Below are 21,593 nucleotides of genomic sequence, written 5' to 3'. Positions count from 1 at the left end.
GAACCACAGAAATTACATTTGAACCCACAGAGCCAAGGGCTTAGCACATAAGGCCAGAATTCACACACCCAGCCGAAAGGAATCAGGATTTGAGAAGTGGTTGGGTGTAGCTTGCAAAAACAACACATCCATCTTATCTGAGTCAGAAGACAGCTACCCAGTGTGGAAAGTCGGCCACGAGAGCTCCTCAGAAGGAACGTGTGATTAGAGACGTAAGAAAATATTAAACACTCTAAATAGGAAGATTCTAAAGTTGAGGGAAAACCATGGCAAACATATGTCAACCTTATTTTTAAGGAAAAGAGAGTATTTTTTTTGCCTCAATTACCAAGTGGAGAAGCCCCAAATATCAACACTCCCCTACCCCAAGTGCTGATCTAGTGACTATGCAACTACATTCTTGATTATATTTTATTTTTCAAAGTTCCAATATTTTGCCCACATTCCTGCCTTTTTCTAAACCACACTGGCAACATAATGTATGGACTATTATTAAGGCAGAGCTGGGATTTCAATTCTTGCTGTGCCAACTGTCACGGATATGCGTCCTTCAGCAAGTAACTTTACTTTCCTAAGAATCAATCTCCACAACAGAATGCCAAATCATACTGATTTGACAGGGTTCTTTTGGGGATGAAATTAGATCAGTCATCTCAAACTGTTTTTTTGAGTAGCAGATTAGGAAAAAATGTTGAGTATTTACATATGACACAGTCATGTTTTGTACAACATTTCTGTTCTATTAATAAGTCGTGTGCATTATAAAATGCAGAAAAATTAAAATGAGATAAAATATAAGCAAAAACAAAACAGGCCTACTATTTCCTTGCTCACCCCCAATGGATCATCTGTGTACCTCACTTTTGAGGCTCCTGAACTAAATAATCAGGGTAAAAAAGTAGAGGACCTAGAGATTAATAAATGCTCAAAAAGTGACAGGTCTTATTAGTAGGTGAGATGACTAACTGCAAATGTTCTTAAGCAAACAGTAAAACAGGAAACCACTGGAATTTTAAACCATGAAATCACCAGTACATCATGTAGATTTTCATCTAGCTTTTAGTACAAATGAAAGTGATATTTGCAGCTACTAAGAATAGATGTGGTAGTTTTATCTGGAAGAGCATTCCTTTGTCATACAGAAGTTACTATGAACTTGGCAGCCAAAAGTGTTCAAAAAAGGTCCTGTTTTCCATTAAGTTTTATATTTCTCTAAGAATCTTCTAAACCATTTGTTGCCACATATGGCAAAGGGTACCCAACTGTTGTGTTTAGTTACACTGAATGCCGTGGTTGACCTTTTTTTTTTTTTTTTTTTTTTTTTTTTTTTGTACCAGGGATTAAACTCATGGGCACTCAACCACTGAGCCACACTCTCAGCCCTACTTTGTATTTTATTTAGAGACAGGGTCTCACTGAGTTGCTTTGTGAAGGGCCTCATGAAGTTGCTGAGGAGGCTGGCTTTGAACTTGCAATCCTCCTGCCTCAGCCTCCCAAGCTGCTGGGATTGTAGGCTTGCACTACTGTTCCCAGCACAGTGGTTGATCTAATATTACATCACATCAGGGCAGTCCCAAAATGTGAATCATATTTTAGGGAGAAGTAAAGAAAATAATGTAAAAAAAGATCATGGCCTCACTGTCCTATCCAAATACCTTATCTCAGTGCAGAGGGCACCAAAATTCTGTCTGGAAAAATTACAAAAACAAACAACAAAACAAAACAATAACAAAACACCTTTTTTTCCCCTTGATTTACAAGTTTACTATCTTGTATCACTCAAACAAAGGTAGAGATTTTTCAATCCTTTCCCCTACTGTGCTCCAGAGACCAGAAGAGAGCCTGCCTTTTCCAGTGCTCGAATGTGTGATGTTGAATCTTTTCAAACATGTTCTTCTTACATTTATATACAAGTAACTCTGGAGACAGATTTTTTTTTAAACGAGTGATCCTAAACTTCTTAAGAATGCATTTTGTAAAATTATTAGCTCCTTTTCTGCCATAGCCCTAAATTAATCCTTAGTGACATTACATTTGGTACCAATGCCTTCAGTGTGTGAAAAGTGTAAACTATATTGGTACTAGGAACCAGGTTTTCACTAAGCAAGCACTTACTAAGCTCCAGGTTCTGAATAATTTATCTAATTGAATAATTCATTTGTTCTTCAAATATTTATTGAGTGATTAACCTAGGCCAGACAGTCAAGCACTGGAGATACAGAGATGAATATGATAATTATTATTGCTCTCATGAAATTTCAATCTAGTGGGTATACATTAATCACAAATTATAAATGCATATAAGATACAACACTACTATTTGATCAAAGGAGAGTTAGACGATGCCAAAATTTTAGCACTCTGGTTTTGCTTTCCAGTTCAGAAATGATCCTCTGACCCACAATCTATTTTTAAAAACTTCACCAGATAAAAGCATAAGTTTCTACTTTTTTCCCCTCCTCAAAACAAGAAAAAATTTTTACTATTAGGGAAATACTGCTTCAATCAATGCTCAATCTAGATAGTATTATATCACAGTGCTTTATTTTCTATGATGCTCAAGATACATAATGTGCTTTCATAAACATAGAAGCTATTAGTAGGTAATTTGTGTAGTGCTAAAGATATAATCACAATGATTGAAGCAAATAAATATAAAAAATTTAAAAAGCTATATTTTCCATGAAGACACATCTTCATATTCTACCACTGGTTTAATTAGAAAATAAGAAAGTAAGATCAGAACTCTCTGTACTATTAACTTTCAAAGGAATCCAGCAGAACAGAATGAATGAGGTAAAAATAATTTGTGTTTCAAATGTTAGAATAAAATTAAAGTGACAGATCAAAGTAAAGAGGTGAGAAATTTCAGAGAAACCATTGCTAATAAAACTTAAGATTTCATAATATTTTGTCATTTACAATTCTTTTTAAATAAATGCAGATATAATTTAAATTTAAATTTATTTAAAAATAATCTGGCTTTAAAAAGTATAGACTGAACACTATAACTGGTTTCATAAGCTGAAATGATGGATTCAACTATACCGTATTTCAAAAGAATAAGGTTAAGGAAGACAAAACAGGTCAAGTTTGTCATCTGAAAATGAGACAACTGTAAATTCTCTCAAGTGGTGATGAGGAGGGACTAGGAGGTATTACTGTCCATAGCACCAGAGTGAAGCTGTAATATTCCTCCTCCAAGTGGGTCAAGACAACTGGAGCATCTGAGTTGACTCTGACAGCACCTTTTGCATGTTAACTAAGTGACCTTATTCCTGAACAAGTTAAGACTCTCCTACTATCAAATGTCACCCCCTGGCTTATATTTAGTAACAGAAAAGAAAATGTACCAGTAACTGATTCTTGAAACAACTCATGGCATAAGAAATTTTTTTTTTTTTTTAGTATTCTGAAAAGTTTACCATATGGATGCAAGTGTTGGAGCCCACACAATACAATATTACAACAGATGTGATTATATTTTAGATAAATTTAAAAATCCCCAGTTCTCTCCTCTAATGATGACTGTCAACATGGATGCCATTAGCAGAGGATTCTTCATACCTCTGTGTTCTCTTCCCTTCAATGTGTCCTTGGGGGTGGGGTTGGGGTTAAGGTAGTGCACTCTAGTGCTCAGATGTCTTGGGGTAGAAAAGTAACCCAGCCTTGCACCTATGGATAGATATCAACGTATTCTTGCATATTTGTGGTCTAGCTGGGTAGTTTTTTTCAGTTCACACCAGAAGTTATAACCCCCGAAGGAATATGGCTTTAACTAAATTTTAAAAACTGAATTTACTCATTTGAATGAATATGACAGGGGTGAGAGGAGGTAGGAGAGGGAGAGAGAGCACACAGGGTTTGAAAGTACAACCTTAATCATATTGTAAAATATTTATTTATCAAAAACATTCTTGTTTTTGTGGAATGCTCTATAAATCTTTCAAATTTTGAATTGTTTTGGAAGTAATACTACCAACACTGTGTTGATGGCATTCGGGGTCACTGATTCAAACGTGTTCAGAAACATCCTGTATGACCACAATGAAGTTCTGATCTTTGGAGAAGCACATTTTCTAAAAAGTCCACACACAGAGGTAACATTATATAGTCTCCAAATTGTACTCAGAGGACCCCCCAGTCCTGAAAAGCCCCTCGCGGACCACCATGGTGGAGGGGGAGCGGAAGCCAACAAGGGGCTTCTCTCCACCCCTTAACTTTTCAGCCAGGGCAGCGCTGCTTTTATCAATTATGATTATCATGGTTCAGGGAATGTTTTGTTTGGAAAATGGGTTCTGCCCTAAAAACATTTTCTTGAAAACCACTCTCACGTTAAAAAAAAATTCATTTCCTTATATGTTAAGTCCAACATCAGAGTCTACATAAAAATAGATTCCAAACATATAAAAAATAGATTGCCTAATCAACATGTCTCTGTTAAAGTAGGTAAGGAAGAAGCCAAATTGGATGAACTCGAAGGCTGTGACAGCTAAATTTAAAGCCAGGGTGACACATGAGCAGAATCAGCGGCCTGACAGGTTGAAACTTGCCTCACTAGGGTGGTTTTCATGGCAGTAAATCAAAACTTCTACGGAACTGACCCCAGCTGAGTTTAACAAAGAATGGAAACTCAGACCAACAACAAAGTGATATCACCCTGGCTCTTAGACTTCTAAAAACCCCACAGTCCTCAAAGGACCAGTGCTGGCACAGCCACTTTTTAGAAAAACAGCTCCGTTGCAGAGACCCCTGTGTCATTTTTTTCTTCCTTTAAAAAAGACTTCTGCTTTCCTCTACCTGGTTCAACACTCTTTTAAGCTCTTTCAAAAGTTACCACCACTCTGCATGCTTCCTTCAGATGGAGCGTGTGGATCACTTCAGGGGGGTTCCTGAGGTTTCCTCAACTTGAGACTTGTTCAGACCAGGGCACCCAGAGGGCCCAAACCATTTTCCTCATGGGCTTGTGCAGTTGGATATCTAGTACCTTTTAACTGCCTAATGAAAGTTAACTGAATGTATAACTGAATAAAAACTCAGTTTGAGGAATACAGAAGGATGCAGAAAACTATTTTTTTTAAGTTTCCAGAAGCCCAGAAGTGTACTCTTGTTCTCTGAATTTAAAAAAAATATATATAAATTTATTTTAATTAGGTATATATGACAACAGAATGCATTTTGATTCATTGTGCACAACTGCAACACAACTTTTCATTTCTCTGATTGTACATGATGTAGCGTCACACCATATGTGCAGTCATACATGTACCTCGGGTAATGATTGATGTCCACCTCATTCCACCATCTTTCCTGTTCCCAAACCCCTTCCCCAATACTCTGGCTGAGTAAGGGACCCAATCTCTTCACCTTTCTGGGTCTTAAGACTTTTTAACATGTTAGAGCCTGTGGCTTATCAAGAAGTAAAGATAAATTAGCTCTAATTTTCCATTTTCACTTGTTTTAGCTAAAAAGCAATCATAAGGGAGGTTTCCATGTAGGTAAACTAAACAATCAAACAAACAAACCCAAAGAAACAACAAAAACTTTCAATGGATTTTCTCAGGCAACTTAAATTTCAATGCAACTCATGATCACCATCTGCTGGAAAAAGATTGAACATCTACTTCTGTTAAAAACCTCAAAGTACTAAGGTGTTTTAATCAGACATTAACAAGAAAACTGTAAATCCTAGAAAATCTAACCTACAGGTACTAAGAAATTAAGAGTAAGAATGTTAGTATTATTGAGCATTCAGCTCCAGAATTTTCTATATATCCTTCAAGTACAAACAATTTAATAATCCATTTTCAAATGTATTTTTAGTGTCACTATACATTAATTCCATATTATTAGCATGGGAGAGAAGGTAGCAGAAATAACATTTACAAATATGGTAATTAAAAAAATTCTTAAGAGTAAGGAAAGCAAAAGATAAAAATTCCATACCATTAGTAAGATATAATACATGACTTTCATTGGAGATTATGGTCATGGCCCCATATTATTTTATTTCATCATATAATACCCAAAAGACATAATCATATATAAATGTTAGAAAGTGGACAAAAAAAGAAAAAACAGCAGGTTCAATAAATAAATTGATAGCAAGCCCCTGCTGTGTGCATACCTCTAAATTTGGTGAGGAGGGCCAAGCTGGAAGATATTACATATGCTACCACGTGTCTTCTTAGAATAAAGTGCAGAAAATATTAAAATCATATATAAGGGGTAAATATCTCTATCTATATATCTTTCTATCTCTGCATATGATGTATGACCCATGTGACTAGATGTCTCCCTTATAAAACACACAACATATGAAGTGATCACAGTGTATGAGGAGACAGAAGAACAATACCTAGAGTTACATGTGGCAAGTGTATATAACAGAGAAACCACCTGCAGCTAGAAAACAGCCCTCCCTAGTAGTAAAGGGCATGTGGGAACGGAAGTAGAAATAGTCCAGGACATCCGTGTGGTGCTCACGGCCTTATAAGACAGAAATACTGGGAAATACCTAGTTTGATAGAGAGGAAGGAGAAAAAAGTCAGCCTTTACTTACCTGGAGGTGAGATCTGATGAACTGTGGCTGACGAGCTAGTTTGCTTCCATGCTGTACAAACATGAATACGTTGAAGGAACTGAGCAACTGGGGAGTTATTTAATGGGTAGTTAAGGTTAGAGTGGAGGCATGTGAGTGCTTCAGAGCATGAAAATGGGTAGGAGGGAGATCTGTTGCTCTTAGGAGCTGTGTAATGTTAGGATGACTTAATGTGTGCCTTGATTTCTTCATCTGTAAATAGGATAATTAACACTTCAAAGGGATTAAATAGTTAATAAACAAAAGTGCTATGAATAGCACCTGGCACAGAGTACACAAAATTATTTGCCACTGATAATTAACATCTTGATATTTCTATAGCACCAGCCATAGTGTATGGATCACTTTTAGGCTGACTGGCTTTAGTTTCTTCATCTGTAAAAGAGGGATATTTATACTTGTGATCAAAATAATAGAGGGAGAGGGGTGCATAAGTGTAGTACAACAATTGGCCAGGTATACGACCAGGATTATTCACTTAAGTATTACTAATTACTAGCTACAGATTATGTAAGCTATATCATGATTTTATATTATATATTAAATGTGCTTAGATTAATTCTAAGCACACATGTATGTGTATATAATGTGTGTGTGGGCATGCTCCATGTCCTCAGTGATGCAGAAACAATGGAAGAAGTTGTTAAGGAGATCGTCAGACCAAACTGATCCCAAACTGTAAGAGTGAAGGTCTATACATTGTAATGTCTAAACCTGAGACTGTTCAGTAAACTTCTGTCTCATAAATGCTATTAACGAAGGTGTATTAATGCTAGACAGCGAGAGAAAATTCAACGGTGAGTGTTGTATCAAGATGGTCTGCTTTTTATTCCATTGGTCCTAAGAGTAAAGACTGAGACTCTGTGGAAACCTGACTTTCTGGAGGATCAAAACAGCCCCCCACACACCTTTTCGATCAGCTCATAGCTCTCCTCCAGCTTCAACAGCCTGTTCTGCACGGAGGTGGACGCCCGCTGGTAGACAGCTCTCCATTCCTCAAAGTCGCTCTCGGAAATCTCAGCCACAGCAAAACACAAAGTTCTTAACCCTGGAAGAGGCAACACACACCCAGACACACCAAAGAAGATTTTATTCTGAAGTCTGATGTTCCTGTTTTTGTTTAACAAAGTCCCATTTGAAAAGACCGACTGCATTCAAATAATGTGCTAAATCCAACTCGGCTAGGACAAAACCTCAGTATAAAACATCTATCAATGTCCTCTCACTCTTAAGATTGGCACTGTGCTTCTCATTCCCAGTCCTTTTCATCCATCCTCCACACCTGGAGTGACTCTTCTAAAATCCTGATCTTACTAAGGGCTTCCTTGGTTTGAAATCTTCTGAACATTCTCCAAGATGAGAGGTAAACCCTGATGTATGGCTCTTACTTGTTTCATCAACTGCCTCAACCTCTTTCCCTGCTGCCACCTTCTCCATACCAGGGTCTCCACTCTACCCTCCCAAATACCTTGCCACTGTCACTTTTGAATCAACTTTAAGACTCAGCTCTTGAAGCCATCGTTTTGAAACAGCCTCCTCTCACCTGGACGACACAAGCAGAAATCCCCAAATGCTCCTATGTTGTGAATAACAATATTCTACACGTTTGCTCTCATGGTCTCCTCTATCAGATTGAGGCTCCTGGACAGCAGGGACCTGGAGTTCTTCCTATCTGTAACTCCACTGTCAGATACAGTGGCTGACTCAGAATAGTGGCTTCAGATGCTTATGAGGAGGGACAGGGAAACCCCTTAAAGTCAACTGGTAGAGTGACCTTCCTCTTACTGGGCTATATGACTGTATTTATCACTGCTGTTTACCACTATAAATTTATGGCAAAAAGAATCTTTGTAAATGGAGGGTCAGTGGCAATAAGGAACAGACGTGTTCAGGGAAGGCAGTCAAACCTCATGTGTGCGCTGACCTACTCCCAGAGCTCAGCGTCTACGGCTTTCATAGCTCACTTCACCCTCAGCCAGAAGAAAGGAGAGGGACTAGAAGAAAAGAGAGGCCAGAGCACTTCTCAGCCATGTAAGGAAGCAGCTACCTAGATTCCTAAGAGAATGCCTCACTCAAGGTCATTTAACTCTTAAAACAATCAGAGCCAGACTCTAGGCTTCATCATCTTGTCAAATAAAATATGTTCAAGGCAATATGTCAGAAGCAAGAAGCAAAGAACCTGTGACATAAAATACCAGGAGGGTCTTTCAAAGAAAGGAGTAGGGTTATCTATTGCCGGATCACTGAGAGTGGAGGTTAAATCCACGGGGCCATATTAGGGCATGTTTTTCACTTTTGGAAACTTGGCTGGAAAATTTATTTGAGGGGAGCCATGGAGCAGAAGTGACATTCAGCCCAGAGCCAGAAAGAATGGAGTGAAGGTGGGGGCCGAGCCAACTCAAATATGTCTGAGAGCCAGAGCATGTGTATCATCATATCCAGAGGAGAAAGATGCCTCCAGACCCCTCAACAAGCAAAACCAAACCGAACAATACCTGTGCTGTGTGTGGTAGGTTGAACCTGCCTGGGGCCCTGTCTGAGGGTCTGAGCTCTATCATCGTGTATGCTTCTGTGTTCCTGCTTTCTGCAGAACTGGGAGGAGGTTCTTTGTGTCCTTGATTTTCAAAGTCTATTATAATTTTTTTCCTAGTGATTTTTAAATAACATTTCTATCTTTTCTCAGCCTGGATCAGGAGTGGATTTGGTCAGGGGTCAGGCTTGGTGCTCCTGGCGACTGTTCTAGCTGAAACAGGAGGGAAAACTGAGATGGGAGATTTAGATACAGCTGTGACCACGGTTGGCAAGTTCAGAGATAAGACTACAAGTTCTTGTGGTACTGACCCTAATGTTTAACAACCCTTACTCCCTTTCATCCTATCTAGATCAGCTCTCTAGACCAGGTACTGTTTTGTTTCACACATCATCATATTTCAAGGCAGAAAGACAGGGTTAAGCTTTTTTCTTTTTTATCATCGATTCTCAGGTCTAACACAGAGCTTGCCATGTGGTTGGGCCTCAAAGAAAGTCTTCAGTTCTACCTAAATTGATACTCATTTTCATAATCACATAGGCTTACTTATTTCTTCTCTCTTTTATTCAGATTAGAATATTTCAGTTCTTTGACTCATTTCTTCCCTAATGAATTTCTTGAGATATAAGGTAAAGTGTTTACACTGTAAATTATATCCATTCTGAAAAGTAAACAGATTTGTGGGTCTTACTACCTAAAATGTGGGGATAAAGCCTCTGAACATTTCAATAAATACAGTTTTAGTTTTCTAATAAAAATATTGTATGGGAACAGAATACAGTAAGATCTAAGTTCTCAATATTGATACCTTATTTTAGGAATGTTTAGGTAAAATAATACCAGTGACCTTGGTAAGCTCTCAAGAGTATATGATTTCTGTGTATTTTAATCATACTTTACTACTATTATGCTCACCTTCTGTAGCAAACTGTTCTAAATGTTTGAGGGTAATTTCTTTGTATTTTGAAGTCTCTGCAAGTCGTTCATAAATTACAGTGTCCTAGAAAACAAAGAGAAGGTATAATGTACTTAATAAAGCATTCTGAGTTTAATAAAGTTAATGGTATGACACTACTAGTTACCAAATCAGTATAAAAATAACTAATCACTTTTAGTACTTATTTTAAAACATGAAATATTTTTTCCAGATAACTCTGTTTCCCTAATGACACAAAGAAATACAGCTAGACCTCTGGATCTGCAGGTTCTGTATTCAAGGACTCAACCAATCACAGACAGACGTCATCAGGCCCTGGGTGGTTGCTTGTACAGGACAGGTATAGACTTTTTTCTTATCGTCTAAACAATATAGTATAACAACTATTTACACAGCATTTACATTGTATGAAGTGTTAACAGCAACACAGAGATAACTGAAATACCAGAGAAGATGTGTGTAGGTTACATGCATGCACTGTGTCATCTAATATAAGGGACTTGAGCAACTCTGTATTTGGGTATCTGTGGAGATCCTGGAAAAAATACCCAGTAGATACTAAGGGGAGGTTCTAGGCATACATTCTCATTTTCTTTTGGAATAAATCACTATAGTTACTCCAGTGTTTGAAATGTGAATATTAATACTTATTTACTTCCCAAATACTGCAAGATTCTCACCCAGCCCTAACGGTTCTGTAGAGCTCTGAAAAGGTGCTACAAGGAAGAATGGGACCAGAACTCAAGAAAGTCCAGGAGATGCTGGACTGAACAGAGCTAATGGGTGGCCCTGCTGCAATACTGCTCATGCCTTTAAAATCACATCAATAGACTTAAAAAATCATATGATCACCTCAATAGACGCAGAAAAGGCATTTGACAAAATACAGCACCCCTTTATGTTTAAAACATTAGAAAAACTAGGGATAACAGGAACATATCTCAACATCATAAGGCTATCTATGCTAAGCCCCAGGCCAACATCATTCTAAATGGAGAAAATTGAAGGTATTCTCTCTAAAAACTGGAACAAGACAGGGATGCCCTCTTTCACCACTTCTATTTAACATATTTCTTGAAACACTGGCCAGACCAATTAGATGAAAGAAATTAAAGGGATACACATTGGAAAAGAAGAACTCAAATTGGCACTATTTGCTGATGATATGATTCTATACCTGAAAGACCCTAAAAGTTCCACCAGAAAACTCCTAGAACAAGCAAATGAATTCAGCAAAGCAGCAGGATATAAAATCAACACCCATAAATCAAAGGTGTTTCTGTATATTAGTGACAAATCCTCAGAAAGGGAAATGAGGAAAACTACCCCATTCTCAATAGCCTCAAAAAAAAAAAAAAAAAAACAAAAACAAAAACAAAAACAAAAACCAACTTGGGAATCAACTTAATGAAAGAGGTGAAAGATCTATATAATGAAAATTACAGAATCCTAAAGAAAGAAATCAAAGAAGACCTTAGAAGATGGAAAGATCTACCTTGCTCTTGGATAGGCAGAATTAATATTATTAAAATGAACATACTTGCAAAAGCACCATACAGATTTAATGCAATTTCAATCAAAATTCCAACAACATTCCTCATAGAAATAGAAAAAGCAATCATGAAATTCATCTGGAAAAATAAGAGACTCAGAATAGCTACAGCAAACCTTAGCAGGAAGAGTGAAGCAGGTGAAATCGCTATACCACACCTTAAACTATACTGCAGAGCAATAGTAACAAAAACAGCATGGTTTTGGCACCAAAGTAGAATGGTGGACCAATGATACAGAACAGAGGACACAAAGACAAACCCACATAAGTACAGTTATTAGACAAAGGTGCTAAAAACATACATGAAGAAAAGATAGGCTTTTCAACAAATGGTGCTTGTAAAACTGGAAATCCATATGCAACAAAGTGAAATTAGACCCCTATCTCTCATCATACACAAAACTCAACTCAAAGTGGATCAAGGACCTAAGAACTAAACTAGATACCCTGTGTCTAATAGAAGAAAAAGTAAGCCCAAATCTCCATGATGTTGGATTAGGCCCCAACTTACTTAAGAAGACCCCTATAGTGCAAAAATTATAATCATGAATCAATAAATGAGATGGATTTAAACCAAAAAGCCTCTTCTCAGTAAAAGAAACAATCTGTGAGGTGAATAGAGAGCCTACATCTTGGGAGAAAATCTTCCCCCCTCACACATCAGACAGAGCACTAATCTCTAGGGTATATAAAAAACTTAAAAAGTTAAACACCCAAAAAACAAAATATCCCAATCAATAAATGGGCCAAGGACCTGAAGAGACACTTCTCAGAGGATATACAATCAATCAACAAATACATAAAAAAATGTTCATCATCACTAGCAATTAGAGAAATGTAAATCAAAACCACTCTAAGATTTCATCTCACTCCAGTCAGAATGCCAGCTATTATGAAGACAAAGAACAATAAGTGTTGGCGAGGATGTGGGGGAAAAGGTACACTCATACACTGCTAGTGGGACTGCAAATTGGTGCAGCCAGTATGGAAAGCAGTATGGAGATTTCTTGAAAAATTGGGTATGGAACCACCATTTGACCCAGCTATCCCTCTTCTCGTTCTATACCCAAAGGACTTAAAAATAGCATACTACAGGGACACAGCCACATCAATGTTTATAGCAGCACAATTCACAATAGCTAAACTGTAGAACCAACTATATGCCCTTCAATAGATGAATGGTTAAAAAAGTGTGGCATATATACACAATGAAATAAAAGAGCAATAAAAGAGAATAAAATCATGGCATTTGCAGGTAAATGGATGGAATTAGAGAAGATAATGCTAAGTGAAGTTAGCCAATCCCCCAAAACCAAATGCCAAATGTTTTCTTTGATATAAGGAGGCTGATTCATAATGGGATAAGGAGGGGAAGCATGGGAGGAATAGATGAACTGTAGATAGGGCAGAGGGGTTGGAGGGAAAGGGAGGGGATATGGGGTAATTAACGATGGTGGAATGTGATGATCATTATTATCCAAAGTACAGGTATGAAGACACGAATTGGTGTGAATATACTATGTATACAACTGGAGATATGAAAAATTGTGCTCTGTATATGTAATAAGAATTGTAATGCATTCTGCTGTTATATATAAATAAAAAAAAATCACAGGGTCTCTCAATGGCTGTATGGCACAGGTCCCAACTTATATGCTCACAGAACCTTCCAGGGGCTAGAGCCCTGTATGGAATCAGCGTTCACAGAGAATAAACTTTAAGCAACACAGGCCTATTGGATCTGCTCAAGAGGGCTGGTGGTACAGTGCAGAGAACCTTGAACAAAACAGGAACTGCCTTAAACAGCAGTTTTTAATTGTACCACTTTAAGACTCAGTTGATTTAACTTGTAAAATAAAATTACTGGATTGTTTTTAAAGTTCTTTTTAGCTTTAGCTTTATGTACCACTTACGTTTCTCTAGTTTTTGCTCATTTACAAATTGCCTATTGTTCCTTTAGTTATTATTTGGCTTTGGTTTAATGTTTTAAAAATTCTAGTGTTTAGTCTTCATGGTTTTACTAGACCAGGAAAAAATAAATCATTTACCTGCAATTACTTTCTTAGTGATATTACCCATATAGGGGTCTCTAGTCTCAGGGCTGAGATTTGGAAGCAGACTAATGGAGTATGATTTAGAACCCTTGAGAGAAATAGAACTTAGTGACCTCAGAGCAGATGGAATATTCCAAGCTCCAATTATGAACTTCTTTCCATTTTTCAGTGGTGGAATGGGAAGGGGGGCAAAGCCAAAGGAAATGATAATTTCCCCTCACAGTCCCTTCTCAAGAAGAAGGAAAAGTTTAACTTATGATCTTTATTTTTTTTCCAGAAGCTAATGAAATTTTCAATGAAATGAATATAGGTCATTTTAAAACTAAGAAAATCTTCAAAAAAATCACAATAACAAAAACAAAAGTGATAAGTAATAAGATCTGAAGGACTGATTTCTGCAGTATATCCAAACATTCTAGTGGAAGAAACTGATGCCTTGAATACGAGAAATTAAGTTTCTAATTTCCTTGTAATATTGAGAAAAGCAGAGGACAGAATTTGGCCTTCTGCATTAAATGTATCCTTGTTTTAAAATCACATGCAAAAAATATATTATTTACAGATATTTTTTCAGCCAAAGTTAACACTCCCTTATTGAGAGGGCTACATCAAGTGCTGGGCGCATTGTTAGGCGCTAAATCAGGTTCTTTATAGGCACTTAAGTGAGTACACTCCATTGGATGAGACTCAGAATCGTCTAGTCTGTGTTTATGGAAAATCCTCACTGCATGTAGTTATCTGTGCTGCCCTTAGCAAGGTAAAAGTAGAGAGTTATGGTGAGCTGAAGCTATGGGAGCGGCACAGCATAGACAAGTTATATTCACTGTGTGAAGATCCAGGGCTTTGAGAAAAGTTGAACTCATGATTAATAACTCCGCTTGGGAGAATTTTCATTCAGAAAATTGGTTTTGTTTGTCTTTTATACTGAAGTTCAAACACTGCTCTGACTCCAAAGTGCCTTGCACATGGTAGGTGTTCAAAAATTATTTAAATGAATAAAATTTTGGATGCAATCCTCAATCATTTTGAAATGTCACTTGTGTATAACCTCACAGGATATGTATGATATTGTCACACACACACACAGAAAGACTACCAGAAAATGCAGGCATCTGCATAAGATGGCAGTGGTGGAAAACAAGTAGGTCTTAATATAATTGCTTATTTATGTGCTGCAATTAATACTGAAATTATCTAGATAATCTTACCATTATGAAAATAATTATGCAAAATGGAGTGGAGGGGCCATGGGGGAGGGGGACACTCACAGATACCTGTTCTAGGAACTATCTCCTAAAACTGAGCCAAAGAAATGGGCTGCCATGACTTTAAGACTAATTTTATTTAGCAAATGACAAGGAAACAGCTGGTCATGACTTTAAGGATAGCTTTACATAGTAACTCGTGCCGCTCCCCAATCAGAGCTTGCCAGCTTCAGCAATCCATTGCAAGTGCCAATGAAATTTCTTTCAAAATCATTTGTGTAGATTTCTCCATCTTAATAAAACCTTCACCTTTTGTTCACAGGATAGACCCAAGACCATTGTGGGCTATGTGTGTGTGTGTCTTGAATTGCAATTTAATTTTTATGTTCTCTTTCTAAATGAACATTCATTTCTTGGGAGATTTGTCTTTAATAGTTCTGTTTGATTTTTGACACTGTAAGTTAAACAACTGCCACGGGGAATCTGATCTTGCAGTCAGGTTAAGTAAGGTGAGACTGCCCTGCTACATGAAGCTTGGGTCCCTTTGACCTGGAATGTTTGACAAAGATGTAAGACACATCATATCTAAACATATACAGACACTTTTTTTGTGTGTCATTCAGAATTATCTGAAATTTGCCTGGTGTGGTAGTGAACTGCTATAAAAGCAACTAATTTCAGATGTGGTCTTTTTTACAGATGGCAAAGAACTTTATTTAAGGAACACCTAATTTGAAATTTTCAATCACTTTAAGGTCTCTACAGCCTTAAGTTTATAAGTCAAGTTTATAATTTTTCCTCGGGTAACAAAATTTGGGATAGAATGCCTCTTTTCTTGAATAAATTTTTACTTGTGTAAATGTATTTTTTCTTTAGTTAATACTATACATATGTACATACATATGTAGCATATTTTATACAGTTTCTTTCTTCCATTTAAAAATTAACAAAGCAAAACATCTTTATTTGAGATGATCTAGAAGAAGTAGGGAAAATAAATTATTTGACACACCCCCACCCTATATACATACATACAGACAGCTGTTGTGTTTTTATGCATATTCAAGATGGAATTTTCAGTACTATCTTTAAATTTACTAACTCTACTTGAACTGTGTCTAACCTGACATTTACTTCATTTTTTTATTTAAAAAAATTTGTACATATTGGTTATGTATGCATGTGTGTGTGTATGTATGTATTTATATTACCCCTCTTTGTTTCTTTTTGATTCAAAAAAAGTTAGAATTTCTTCAATATGTTGAGCTTAAAACATTCCTTGGCAGATGGGTCTATATAAATGATTCAATCTGGAGTGAATAGCCAGTTTTTTATGGAACTTGTTATCTCTTTTAGCATGCAAATTCTTCACGTGTCCCTGAGTTTTGCTCTTGTTCTGTCCCTCTCTGCAGGCAGGCCAACCTGGTCATTTTATAAACCTTCTGCAGGGGTTGGCATGAGATTTCCTCTTGCTTTGGGGAAGCTCACCATTGTCCTTAACTTCAGACAGGAAGCTGTCTCTCATGTGATTTCAAATCTAGGACACTTGCCCCATGGTTTCACAGAAGTCAAACTCTAACCACTGCTTCTTGATTCTGAACCCAGAGGCTGGGACGCCCACCCCACCCAGCTCAAGTCTTCGATTCAATGAACCACTTTGATTCTATTTCTACTTTGGAGTACACAGACGTCTATTTGTGTAGTTTTAGCTTTATTTTCTCTTTATACTTATATCAACTCCATGTGTCTTCACCATGACTTTGGCACAAAGAATGCAAATCAAAGTATGGCATGCGATGCCATCCTGACTGGAGTGCATAATGAGCTCTGTTTACCCAGGTCTTCTGCTATAGCTGAAGATTATTGACTGTTGATTATTGACTCTATCAAGGAATCCACAAGCTCCTTAGATTCTCCTCCAAATCACAATCTGCTTTCCTGGTTCTTCTACTTTTCATTTTATACTCTTGTCTCATTTCAGGTAACATTTCTTCATATAAGACTGCATCCCCTGCTTTTAGTTTCCAACTATATACATTAAGTTCTAGGTTGTATCTGTACCCTGGATTTCTTCCCCTGTGAAATTTAGATTCTATCCCCTGTGAAATCTTTGTGGCTCAAATGTAGCTGGCCAACTCTCTATCTGAGGAAGTGATATCATTCAATCCCCTTGGCAAGCCAAGCAGAAATCCCCTAAAGATCCTGGATAATCCCTTCCCTCATCACCAATCAATTATTAAGTCCTAAATCATCCTCCTCTGTCTTTTCTGCAACTGTCTTGTTATTCCATATCAACTCCTGCATGGACTGTTGTCAGTGGTCTCAACTGGTAGCCTTATATCATCCTCTGAGGTGCCATGAGAATAATCAGGAAAAAAGTACAGTTCTTAAGGATGGTAAAAGACGAAAGAAAACAAAAAAACAAAACCTAACTCACATCGACCTTTTCTACCTCAAATTCAGCTCTTCCCTGGCAACCTACCACTAGTTCCCAAGCATGCTTTCCATGTTTATGCCTTTTACCACTGAACCACATTTCATAGCCGATTTGGGAGGGAAGAAAAACAATGCAATAAACGAGTTAACATATGCAAACTCTCTCTGAGATTATTTTAAAAAAAGAGTCTCTATATTTTTACTTTTTATTCAATGTTTTAACTTCCCAAAGTTTTAGGTAGAAGAATGTTCAAAGCCACAGGAGGACGGATGTGATCTGGGTGCCTAAACCAGACATCTATCAGTTGTTTGAAGTGGGAGGTCTGCAGGCTCTCCTATTCCCTTATCACTGTGCATATTCCCACGGGGCTGTTGGAAGATCTTTACGATACCTTAGTATTGTAACCTAACCTTCTGTTTATATGTGTTTCCCTGGCTAGTCTGAAATTCCTGACACATCTTAGGTTTTTTTCCTTTGCATCTCCAAAATCCAGTTTGAAGCCTGGTGATAAGATGTTCAGAATGAATAAATGTCAGGTCTTTGAATCAGTGGGAAAATAAAACCAAAGGAATTCCAAAACGAAATTCACAAGACATTGCAAAATCATTCCACCAGGATGCTTCAAAACCAAGGCATTCAAAATTGCATTTTAATGATTTAAAACCAAGGCATCTAACATTCTCAACAGGAATTTAAATAAAAAGACTTGGGCCTCTTAAGTTTGGTTTCCAAATTTCCATGGGAAAAAGCAAGGTTGTAGAGTCTATTCAAAATTGAAAAGTTCCAAGGTGGGGAATTTACAAACTAGGTATCTAGAAAGGGCAATTCAAAAAGAAAATATTGACTGACCTTAAAAAAAAAAGCCCCAGTCAGTAGATTTCTCCTTTTTCCATGAGTGTAAACATATTTCAACTAGGAGAATCAGTTAGAATACACAGTATAGGGGCTGAGGTTGTGGCTCAGCGGTAGAGCGCTTGACTCAAATGTGTGAGTCACTAGGTTCAATTCTCAGCACCACATATAAATAAAAAAATAAATGTCCATCAACAACTAAAATGAATTAAATAAATTTTTTAAAAAAGAAATACACAGTATATAACCTGCCCATATGTCAATGCTAATCAATTATTAGAAATTCTGTTATAATTAAAACAATGCAAGACAGTGATCTTCACATGAAGAAATTATACCAATAACTATGATCCAAAGGACAAAGACTATTTCTATGTTCTTTGAAAAATTATATTGTTTTCCATATTTAGTTGCCTGCTAACATAGTTTATGTACTATGAAACTCAAATATTATGTAGCAAAAATTAAATTATAAAAATAACCTATGCTAAACTTTTTTAAAAGCACCCAATTTACCCAGAAGGAATTCCACATTTGACCAGAAGAGGCAGAACCCTGTTACTATAAAACACCAGCAAAAGTGGATGTCAGCAACTTCATGCTAAACATCTGCATTACATTCCCACAGCAGAATGCCTAACACGTACATTATAAACCAGCATAAATCAAAACTGTAAAAGACAAAAATAAAGACTTACAGCTCCTTTGCAGTAAAGTCGTAACTTCCCGGATGGAGTGCGAACAATCACTGACATTCTTTTTCGAGCGCTGAAAGAAAGAGGTATTTCCATAATGAGGATCTGCACATATATGTCTGTCATGCCTCACATATTTTAATACTCACAGTGAAAAAATAAATTTGATCAAATTATGAGCCCGATCCTTCCACATATATGAATTATCCCCTGATGTACAGTTGGGGACTTTTGAAAGTTACATTATGTTTTTTTGAGTCATCAGGGTACCATCTTCTGCCCTAGAGGAATACTTTACAAAATGGTTCCCTAGAAACCTGTGAGAGTTAAGACCCACCAGAGTAGAGGAGAGTCCTGGTTCAATATTTTCACATTTGAAAAAAATATTTTAAGTTAGTATCTTAAAAGAGCAACTGTGTATGGTAATTTTTGTTAAAGAATAAAAATAATCAATTTTAAGTACATAATCACACCCAACAGCAAATGCAAACACACATTCACAAGTATTGTTCCGAGATATACAAACCTATGATACAGCTTACTTTATAAATTAGGCATGGTAAGAGACTGACAACCCTATTAAAATAGAATGATTATAGCAGTATACTGTAACGAAGTCATTTAATAAAACTTATGAAATGTTGACTTCTAGAATTTTGGTTCAATGGACAGTGAAACCTCAGACAAGGAGGGAATGTGAAGATGGTACTTTAGGAAGACATTTAATGGCAGCTGTGCATTCTAACTTAGCCCTTCTTGATTCATGCCTTTCTTAATTCAGTTTTGATTTAGTGGTGTCAAACGCATCAACTTCCTTGCTCTTCTCTTCTCCTGGAAAAATCCCCAAGGGTAAACACGGACACTCTTCTATGGTATATCAGAGTAAGTAGACATTGTTGAGATTCACCCAGTGATGATGACTGGTAAATACATGATACTGGATACAATGGGATGCACTGCTCCACACATCACTGAACACCTATCTACTACATTTCTCTAGGAAGCTTGCTCTCTCACCCTCTGTAAGACCATAGTGTATTTCTTCTCCATTCTCCAAGTCTTATGTTCCCTCCTCACTCCAGACTCTTTAAATTTTTGGAATTTACTTTGAAACGTTGGACAAGAAACCCCTTTTCTTTATGTCATGAAAGCCTCCATTTCTGTATAGGTGTGCACCATCTTCTCCATTATTTCCCCAATATGATGGAGGAAATATTTCTTCTCTTATCAGAGGCCTCTTCTGTGGGTGTGTGAACCACCTTTCACCTCACTTTTGCAGGAATCTCACTCCTGTGAATCTGCCTCTTCTTCAAAGCTGCACCCTGCTGGTCAGTATTTAAACTCTACACCCCGCCCTACAGAACTCCCCCCAACCAGCACTCTTCCATTGAGTCACACGCCCTTTCAGCTCTTTCTTTACTGGTCTTCACAGGTCAACTCCTCTGAACCGTCACCACCTCTGAACCACCTCCACTGACCTCCCCTGCATTCCTGTCTTTCACTTTTTGCTTCCCTCCTCACCACACCAAGGGACAGTCACATTTGATGAACACTTTGACCTTCCCCTCATCTAAGCTTGAAGCAGTCTCTGACAGAGATGTCCACGTGAGCTTGAACTGCTCTTCTCTTGGCCTTGTGCTATTCTTCTCTTTGTCCTCCCTGACTTTAACAATTAAGCATTCTCCTTTGTTGATTACTCATGTCTCAGTCACCAGCCTTCCATTTTCTCTTGGGCTCTTATGTGGGCTCTCTAGGCGATCCCATTCATTTTCATGGCTTTAAATATCACTTCTACACCAATGACTGCCAAATGGCCTTTCAGCCACAGGCTTTCTCTCATAGGTTTTAGGCACTTACATCCAACTGCTGACCTGACACGTCCATTTGTATGTCTCACAGGCATCTAAAACCTAAACATTAAGATGTTTCATCCCAGACATCTTAAGGTCCACATCGATTCCTCTTCTGTTTCTATCATCCATGTAAACAGAACTTCCATTCACTGCTCATGCCAGAAGCCCTGACCTTTCCCTCTCTGCCTTCCATATCCGACCCATGGCAAAGTCCTACTGACCTTCCTTTAAAAGGTATATGGGTGCCATCAACTTCCCTTTAATTTCACCACCATCATCCTGGTCTACACTACCACCAGTTTTCACAAGACTAACAGCATCATATTCACTTTTTTCACTTCCGATCTTAAGTCTGCCCTCATTGTAGTATTCTCAAAGACCTGAAATCCCTAGGCTTGCTTTATGGCACCTAGCATAGTACTTTCTAAGTGTGTGTTTAAAAGACGTATCTAAGAGCCAATTAACATACTACTTATAATAGTAGGGTTAGGAAAACAGTCACTTTAACATAAAAAGAAAAAGATGAGGGATGCACTTTGGAAATACTCTAGTTAATTATCCAACTTCTTATTTATTTTCCTTCGAGCCTTTCAGAGTATATATAAGAAAACAATCTTTGATTAATATAGTGCTAATTAATACAGACCCCATTGCTTTTGTTATGAACCATGGGCATGGGATCACTACCAATTGAAATAGCAACCAAAGTTGGCACAGAAAAGGAAACATCTCTCAAAGGTAGTATATGAGCTTGTCTTATATAGGAGAAAATTCTTGAAAAAAGGTGGGCACTTATTTCCTTGAAATGACAGCTCTACTACCTCATGGGTTTGATGATTTGAAGTGTCCTGCAGGTGGCTATGCAATCTTTTTAAAG

The 21,593-nt window shown here is 37.4% G+C and overlaps 1 protein-coding gene across 2 annotated transcripts in view; it reads right to left on the bottom strand.

The window, feature by feature from the left end:
- Positions 1-21,593, bottom strand: part of Atp8a1 (ATPase phospholipid transporting 8A1) — a 214,804-nt gene that overhangs the window by 98,764 nt on the left and 94,447 nt on the right. For both annotated transcript variants that reach the window (XM_026386651.2, XM_077803452.1), the window contains 3 exons: positions 18,867-18,936; positions 10,047-10,131; positions 7,510-7,649 (listed from right to left, as the gene is read on the bottom strand). In XM_026386651.2, coding sequence (XP_026242436.1) covers positions 7,510-7,649; positions 10,047-10,131; positions 18,867-18,936 — 295 coding nt within the window. The remainder of the gene's footprint in view (positions 1-7,509; positions 7,650-10,046; positions 10,132-18,866; positions 18,937-21,593) is intronic.

The sequence above is a fragment of the Urocitellus parryii genome, chromosome 10 (assembly GCF_045843805.1).
Source record: "Urocitellus parryii isolate mUroPar1 chromosome 10, mUroPar1.hap1, whole genome shotgun sequence".
In the NCBI taxonomy this organism is placed as follows: domain Eukaryota; kingdom Metazoa; phylum Chordata; class Mammalia; order Rodentia; family Sciuridae; genus Urocitellus; species Urocitellus parryii.
This window is presented reverse-complemented; position numbering and strand designations above follow the sequence as displayed.